Source organism: Nicotiana attenuata, unplaced genomic scaffold (assembly GCF_001879085.1).
Source record: "Nicotiana attenuata strain UT unplaced genomic scaffold, NIATTr2, whole genome shotgun sequence".
Taxonomy (NCBI): Eukaryota; Viridiplantae; Streptophyta; class Magnoliopsida; order Solanales; family Solanaceae; genus Nicotiana; species Nicotiana attenuata.
The window spans coordinates 194,358-204,021 of NW_017672148.1; the positions used below are offsets into that span (position 1 = coordinate 194,358).

The following is a 9,664-nucleotide window of genomic DNA, read 5'->3' on the forward strand; positions in this document are numbered from 1 at the left end:
AAGGTTCCCCATTTATAATTATAGAGTAGCTCACAGTTTTCACACAAGCAAGCACCCACTGTTGAAATCTGCCAGGAAATTCCAGTTCTACAATCACTTGTTCTAGAAAAATCTATTCCACAGAGTCATACGCTTTTGTTAGGTCAATTTTGATCATACACTTTGGGGAGGAGTTCTTCCTTGTGTATGCCTTAACAAGCTCATGAGAGAGAATTATATTGTCGGCTATTTTCCTCCCAGGAGTGAATCCTGCTTGAGCTTCACTTATCACACTTGCAATTACTCTTTGCGATCTGTTTGCTAGTATTTTAGATATGATCTTATATAGGACAGTGCAGCAAGCAATAGGTCTGAATTCCTTTGTTGTAGTTGGGTTACTCACTTTAGGGACAAGTGTGATTGATGTGCAATTTATAGCTTTGTAGAGCCTACCAGTAATGAAAAACTCCTGGACTGCTTGCATTATCTCTTGTTTCACTATAGGCCATGCCTTTTCAAAGAAGCATGAATTGTAGCCGTCAACCCAGGGGCCTTGTCCTCATGGATAGCACATAAACCCTCATATGTCTCCTCCTCTGAGACTTCTGCAACTAAGCTGAGTTGTTGATCATTAGTGAGTTTAGGACTATTTTGCATAGTCTCTTTGTTGATTGCTGGTAAGGACTTAGCAGAAGATCCCATTAGATTTTTGTAAAAGTTGATGAACTCTTCTTTGATGCTAGCAGGATTAGTTAGCTTCCTTCCCTCCATAGTTGTAATCTCCAGGATCTGTTTCATGTGGCTTCTTTCTTTCATGATAGCAGAGAAGTACTTAGTGTTAGCATCACCTAGAGTGATCCACTTTACCCTTGACTTTTGCTTCAGAATACTCTCTCCAATTAATGACCATTTCTCTAACTGCTGAAGTGTGTGTTTCTCTTGTTCTAGAAGGTTGTTAGTGTAGTGTTGTTGCATCTTCTCCTGTACTGTAATGAGATCCATCCTAGCATTCTCAATTCTCTGTATTATGACCTTATATTCTTCACTACTAAGCCTTCTAAACAATGGCTTAAGGGCTTTAACTTTTTTCCAGACGTCCTCCATTTTATCCTCAGCCAATCTCCTCTTCCATATGCTCTCCACCATTCTTCAAAATCCTTATGAACTGCCCACACATTACAAAATCTAAAAGGTGATTTGATATTGATCCTTACAGATTTTATATTGAGCAACATAGGTGAGTGATCAAATATCAGTGGAATGTCATACTCAGTGCAAACATTGCCCCAGTTTATCATCCACAAATCATTGCCAAATACTCTATCAATCCTGCTAAGTATCCTATCAGCTCCTTGTTGTTTGTTCGACCAAGTATAGTATTCTCCTTTCCATGGCAGCTCATTCAAAAAGAGGTTATGTATGCAATATGAGAAGTCAGCCATTTCACTCATTGTGACTGGATTTCCATACAACCCATCCTGCGTGTACAACATGGCATTGAAATCTCCACTTATTATCCAAGACTTGGCCATTTGTACAGAAATATCATTCAAACTTATCCATAGGCACAATAATTTTTCCTTCTTTCTATCCTTTCATGAAGGGGGGAAAAGGCAGTTATCATGTGACGCACAAGACAAATAGTATTTTCACGTTTTTTATTCTTAAATCTTGCTTGGGTAGGCTCATGAATAGTGAAAACAATTGGTGTGCCTAATTACAATTGATTATTATATGAAGCATCATTATTCATTTCACTTCATTCTAGACTGTTTTATTCCAATAATAAATAATTTGAAGTTTTCTAACCCTAAAAGTTCTCTGTATTTATTTTTGATAAGCAAATCTCTATATTTATAATTGGAATTTTTTCTTACCTATACCATATATGAAACCTTATTACCAAAAATGTGCATAATTCCTAAATTACCCGCCCAATCCACATTATTTCTACAGTTTTTGTACCAATCATTAAAAGCTAATTAATAGCAGTTGTATCTTCCTATTTTTGCGAGCTAAATTTTAGGAGCAGAATATTCTGAACAGATTTGGCGTGAATAAGATCATATCATATCACAGAAATCGCTCATCTTTAATTTATAAACAAATTCTGTTCGTCGAAATCAAAATATCAGTTCGTCGCTACAAATCAAACTATCAGTTCATCGAAATCAGAAGCTCAATTCCAAATTGTAGAAATCAGTTATGCAAATCTCAGTTTGTCGACTTTTTTCATCAATCCCTAATAAAAAAGTTCAAGTCAAATTGTTGAAATCAATTCTGCGATTCTCTGTTATTCGTCTTTTTTTTTTAATCCAAAAAATCAAAAAAACGACAAAATATTGAACAATAACTCTGCAACGACAAGCAATCATGTCCAAAATCCCAATCATGCTACATTTTAATGGAAATTGGGATAGTTATGGCAGATTTAGAGATTTTCAAGTTGATGGCATTGTTCTCGATGAGAATGCAAGTTACAGTATGTTGAATTGTACAATTGCAGAGCAATTAATGATTGATACTTTAGAAAAAATTGTAGAAATCAAATACATTGTGAATGAGAATTGTCCTCCAATGGAGATTAGGAACAATATGGGGGTTAGTGTGTATATGGAGACAAAAAAGGAGAATAACAATTTAGGATTGTATCCGTTACTCATAAGTGTACGAGATTTCAATATGGAAGTATGATTTTACGATAATATCTACAAAATACCTACATTTATCTACAAATAAACCACATTGTGGGATATGCTAGACTCTCCCGTCATAGAGGAATATCAAAGTGAGATTGTAGATAATTTGTAGACAAACTGTAATTAATTTGTAGATTGTAGATAATTTGTAGATATAATTGTACATACGTTGTAGATAAATATTAGATAAACTATTTTATGATTGTAAATATTTTTATTGCTGTTTGTTATGTAATTCTAGGTGAGGGCTTCAACAGATCATATCCATACAGTGATAGATGGTGTGAAGTGGTACATGAATCCTACATTATAACTACTATTAACTACAAAAACAGAAACCAAAACTCTACAATTGTGTATAAAACCAGCTCTATAATTTAAACAAATTTATCTAAAGTTTACCTACAGTGAATGTACAAATTACCTACAGTTTAAGTACCTAATATATAAATAACTACAATTTACCTACAGTTACAGGGCAAACAGGCAACACAACATCCACAATCATGTCTACATTATATCTACATTTTAGACTACAATTAATCTTGTAATGTTCTACATAAACTACAAACTAACTACAATTACACTACAAACAGTAAAATACAACAATAAAACTATTCTGTCCACAAAATATCTACAACTACAAAAGGCAGAACATCACAACTACAAATAACTTCAGCTCTAGAGCTGAAGTTCGCCAGTTACAAAACAAAAACTTCAGCTCTAGAGCTGAAGTTCGCCAGTTACAAAACAAAAACTTCAGCTCTAGAGCTGAAGTTTGTACCCAGTTTGTAGATATTTTGTAGATAAATTGTAGATTATTTGTATTCTGATTGTAGATGCTTTGTTTTCTGCTTTCATAAATAAAAAACGACTAAAACTTCTACAAATCTTCTACAAAAAGCGCAATTATGTCGAAAATCCCAATTATGCTACAATTCTGTGAATCTCCTATATGCTCTTGTTACTCCTTACGAAACTGCTATGCTAAAGCTAGAGATATGTATAGCTATGTTGAAAAATAATGGTGCCCCTGTCACCTTCAAATCTTCGGTCCGCCTCTGCTACCAGTATCCATTATCACTCAAACCACAACTATTTTATTTATAGACTTACTGCAATCTCGTCGTTTATGGCAATGAAAATAATAGAAATTGGTTAAACATGCTCAAATCCTCCACAACCTTTTTACTGGGTATGGGTAAAAGAACGTGGGTACGGGGCTGAGGAATTCGGAGAAAGAAAGTAAGGGAGGAGTGGAGATACTGGGCGGGTAACGGAAACCCTTTAATTAAGGAGTAAAAAATATCTCATTAATTATACCCTTAATTAGTTATGGTATAGAAATGGTAATTTGGTATACTAAGTGTAATTAAGTCAAACCTTAAACATTGAGGGTAAAAAAGTTTTCTATCTGGTATAGGAATGTAAAAATTCTTTTATAATTTCGTTGACTTGATCCTATAGGTTGACCCAAAGATGACCCATCAAATTGTATAAAGACGGACTATATAATGTAATACAGATGGGTCAGTTTCCAACCCAAACCCAAAAAATACAAATTTAAAGTTGGAGATTGTGAATTATGTGAATCTGAAAGAATTTAATAGTAATAGTTTATGAAAAATAAATTGCTTTTAATCCTTTTTGTTAAAGCAAAAAAGAAAAAGAAAAAGAGGGGATATAATTTAGTAATATTAGGCAGGTTAGATTATCCGTTACTTGATCCAATCTATTTTGGCTCAAACAAACTTTAAAGGAGTTGGATTGTATAACAATTTATTGATTTGACATGTTTTTACTTGTCAAAATGTGATACCTTAGGCAAATCCCACATCTAAAAAATAAGGGAGAGATAGTGAATATATGAATAAACAAATCTTAGATCCTAGTAATTGTTGGGGTTAAAAGATTGGTGAATGAGAAATGGAGGGAAGAAAGTGGAGGAAAAGTGAGCTCTCTTTTGCTTTGGAAAGAGCAATTGTCCCTCATTGGTGGTGGAAAGAAAAGTGAATGTGCTTATATTGAGAAAGCACTTATCTTGATATTAAACGGGTTGAAAAGAAGGTAAGTCTCGCGCCGTCTTCGCTCGCTCGGACCTTTTTCCCGGAATATTTCAAACGGGAAACATTCCCGCCTGTTCCAACATCCATGACTGCAGTGCCAGAAAATGGCTATAAATATGCCTTGACTCCAGAATCTTTCATTACGAAATTTGTGCATTCAGTGAGCTTGATTTTATTTCGAAATTATTTTTCAGATTCTGCTTGATTATTTCGACATTCAGTTGCTGCTAATTTTCTATTTACTGTTCAGAAAAAAGTTACTGTTTCCTTATTTATTATAGTAATACAGATTCACTAATAATAATATATTTTAAAATCGTACCGATCTTTGTCCAATCGGACAATATCAGTAGGGGGCCGGGCGATTACACCAAAACTGAACTACGTACCCATGATCAAAGGCCATGACCTCGTGACGTTTTAGTGTGTAATTGTTGAAATATTCTTCTTTTTTAGATTTTATGTGGAAAAAGGAAAGTACTGCACTTCCTTGTGCTGTTATCAGTCCAAGCCCAAAAAAACAATAGCCTTCATTATTTTCAGTTTCTAAAATTGGGAAGTTTGTTTGGCTAGTTTCTATTCTACACTTCTGCTTTCTCTCCTTTTTCTTGTCTTTTAACTCCAACCACACAAATATAAAGATAAAGTTGCTACACAATAATTGTGTTGCGAGTTTTGAATGTGTTTAAGTAAATTAAGCTCGGTAGATAAACATAAAATCTATATCTATATTATATTAAAATGAGAGTAGTTTGCAATGTGGTTAAGCCAAGTGGCAAATTAAGATGAAGCCACTTGGCAATTTTAAGACAACATAAAAAATCTATATTATATTAAAAGGAGAGTAGTTTGCAATGTGGTTAAGCCAAGTGACAAGCTAAAATGAAGCCACTTGGCAATTTTAAGACAACATAAAAAATCTATATCTTCTATATTATATAAAAAGGAGAGTAGTTTGCAATGTGGTTAAGCCAAGTGGCAAGCTAAAATGAAGCCACTTGGCAATTTTAAGACAACATAAAAAATTTATATTATAAATGAAAAAATATTTAATGAAAGTAGTAGTCCAAGATTTTCCCTAAATTGAATTTCGTTCTTTAATTAATCAAAGCCAATTATTTTAATATTTAAACTAAAATGTTCTCTTTTTGAGAATCTGTTGGACGTACACAAAGAGGGATGCAATTTTCATTAAGCAAACAAACATATTATAGCTATAGGTATCTTTACTTAAATTTGTGTATATTTCAGTTATGGTAGGTATCCTTTTTTGAGAAAGAATCAACTAAAATTTCTTTTTTGTATCTTACACATTAATTTTAAGTTGAAATAATAATTCTATATTTAGTACAAGCTTTGTATCTGACCTTATTTTCGAACAATATACATTAATATAGGTATCATATACATTATTATAGGTATCTTTAATTAAATTTTGTTTATAATTCAGTTATGGTAGGTATTCTTTTTTAAGAAAGAAACAATTAAATAAACATTTTTTTTATTTATGAGTTTTGGTATCTTTAATTAAATATTGTGTATAATTCAATTATGGTAGGTATTCTTTTTCGAGAAAGAATCAATTAGAATTTCGTTTTGTATCTTACACATTAATTTTAAGTTGAAATAATAATTCTATATTTAGTACAAGTTTTGTATCTGACCTTATTTGCGAACAATATACATTATTATAGGTATCTTTAATTAAATTTTGTGTATAATTCAGTTATGGTAGGTATTCTTTTTTAAGAAAGAAATAATTAAATAAACATTTTATATCTTACATTTATATTATATTAAAGGAAATAGTATTAAAGAAACGAACAAGGGGACAAAAGAAAAAGACAAGAAAAATTAAGGTTTGGTGGTTAACAAATTTAAATTAACCACAAAAAAAATGTTGAAAATTGAAAAAATGCCAAAAGCTAAAAAAATAAAAGATTCGTATCATTTCTTCAGAACTCACACATACAAATTGATTTACACATGCCTTTTTTAAATATTAGGATTTCATATACATAAAAATTGATTTACTATGATAGTCTTTCCTTAGAAATCTTTATCTAAGCAACTTTCTTTAGGGTTGGTTTCTCTACATTGCTTAGGGTTTAGCTTCCACACAAACTTCTGCAAAGTATGGCTCCAAACTATAACTATATCAGCGAAATATCAATGTCCAAAATGAGTTGGAATTTGAAGGTTCGTGTTGTTAGATTATGGCACATTCCAGACCGCGAGAAACCAGAAAATTCTAATTCAATTGAATTAATTATTCAAGATGAAAGAAAATATACTCTTTTACATGTTGTTATTTTTTTCGAGTTGTGATGTATTTTCTTCAACTTATGCGCCTTACTAACCTAAATTTCTTCTCACATTTTTTCTTTTAGGGAGATCAAATTCATGCAACTATTGGAAGAGCTGTTATGCGTATTTTCAAAATAAAAATACATGAAATGGGAGTGTACGTTATGAAAAACTTCATGGTTGGACCAAACAATCTGAAAATTAAGACCAGCAAGCATAAATTGAAACTGACATTTTCTCATAGGACGAGTGTGGATGAAATTAGTGATCCACAGTTTAGTTTGAATATCTTCAACTTTAAGCCTTATGAGCATCTCACAAATCAACTTGAGGTTGATGAGAATGAACTATTCGGTAATCGTTTTACCTTTCGCTATTTTTTGTTGAATGATTTATCATCTTATTTATAACTATTTATTTATATGTGGCAGATGTCATAGGAGAAGTTATTGATCATGGTAACGTAGAATCTTAAAATCAAGGTGGTAAAACAAGTACCTTTATGAACTTGGAGCTTGAGGAACGAGTACGTTTGCAACCATGAATTGAATTAGTTATAGATTCAATTACTATTATTTTCTCATTATTAATTTGTGTATTTTACATATAGGAGGAACAATATTTCAGCAATATTTTGGGGAGAATTTATAGATGAAATCTTGTCCCACTTGGATGGATCACCCAATCAACGTGTCATAGTAGTTATGCATCTCATAAAAGCTCACAAATTTCAAGGTACTCGTATCATAATATTTAGATTTGACTTCTATTTGTGTGTGTGTGTGTGTTTTTAAATTAAAGTTAATTTTATATGTAGGCAAATATTCTGTGCGTAATACTTGTCATTCCTCGAAGCTTTGGATTAATCCTGATCTTTCACAAGTTGCTGAATTTATATCCAGGTTTTTTATATACAATATTAAATTTGTATATGTACTACATAATTTTTTTTAGCATATTTAGAACTAATACAAATTTGGATAAATGCAGATTAGGAAGTGGGCGTGCAGTTAACTTTGAGAGGATTAGTCAAACAACTTCTCAACGTAGTTATTCTGTTTCCGAAGAACTGGCTGTTGGAAATGTGAAAGTTAAAAACATTGGAGAATTAATTGATTTCATGCAGGTAAGTAAAATGTTCTTTAGACAAACCATGACTAACAAATATAGATATGTCATTTTATATAATATATTGGATTTCTTTTTTACAGGAAGGACAAATCTGGATTGATGCTACTATAGTAAATTAGAACTTGAAAGGGGATGGTCTTATGTAGGGTGCAACAAATGTTCGAAGAAAGTTGATAAAATTGGAAATTAAGTTAAACTGCAAGAAATGTGAACGTGTTGATCATTCTGCTCTGAAAAGGTTTGACCGTAATCTATGCTTAATTAAAGATTATTAGAACATAAATTTAAGTTAAAAGGGTTTTTAACTTAAAGAAGCTATCAGATACATGCTTCGGGTTCGAGTAATTGATGGCACTGGCTCTATTTCTTTGTTGCTTTGGGATCATGAGGCAACAAAACTCATTGGAAAGTCTGCTGATACCTTGAAAGAAGGTGTAGTACTTGTATGTTATTTTATTTCCATTGTTTCATAGTTTTTAGCACTTCTAATACTAACATTGGTTTAGACTTCTGGTGCTGCTTATGAGTGTTCTCATCCATTGGAGATTGAAGCTATTCTGGATAGAAAATTCATGTTTAAGCTGACGGTTAAACCTTCCAACATCGAGGAGAATGATGAAGTTTATATTGTCGTTAAGGTCAGCGACGATGAGGACATTATACAAAAATATAGTCCGTCTTTAAAAGCAGATACCTTTATTGTATGTGATCTTTACTCAAATTCCTCATAATATATATTGAACTGTGAGTTCAATGCTAAAACTTATTATTATTTTGTTAACTTTTCAACTATGATATCAATTTAGGATCTAGATTTCAATAATGAACAAGTCACAAGTGGGGATACGAGAGACAAGGTGATTAATGTATAGTTTCATTAAAGAGCTTTTCATGATACATTGACAATGGTTAATGATTTTCTACGTTTGGTTATGTCAACCTTCACTGTTTTGCTTTTGTAGGATTCTATGGCTGATAATGAGATGATCTCTCCTAAACGGACCCCTGCTAAGAGAACTAGAGACGATGATGGAGCAACCACTGTAGAAGTTGATGATGATGTGGGACAACCATCAAGCAACAGGGTGAAGAGAGTGATTAAAAGGGAGAAAAATCCATGAGTTGTTGCACAAGCTTTAACTGAAATAACTTAGTAGAGCACTTGACTTACTTTTTAGCAGTTAGCTTTGGCTATGAACAAAGTGATTCTTACCAATATTTGGTTATGTCGTTATTTTGAAGTAACTTTACTCTTTATGTTATTGTTTTGAATTCATACTATAAGAGTTAGCTCTTATAGTATCCGCGCATCGCGCAGATACTAATACTAGTTTAGTTAAAAGAATCTTTTAACGAAGGCAAATTTTAGTATAAAGTTAATTAACCAGTGCATTAGTTATATTCATGAGATTTGTGGCATGAACTTTACAATAATCAGATCAAATATTACCATTTACCAATAAAGTATTTTGAGATCAATGT

General features: G+C 32.1%; 1 protein-coding gene across 1 annotated transcript; it reads right to left on the reverse strand.

Moving 5' to 3' along the window:
- Positions 1-477: 477 nt before the first annotated feature.
- Positions 478-1,125, reverse strand: LOC109212056. The gene has a single exon (XM_019375676.1). It carries the CDS (start codon positions 1,123-1,125, stop codon positions 478-480), a length of 648 nt encoding a protein of 215 aa, XP_019231221.1.
- Between the last annotated feature and the right edge of the window lie 8,539 nt (positions 1,126-9,664).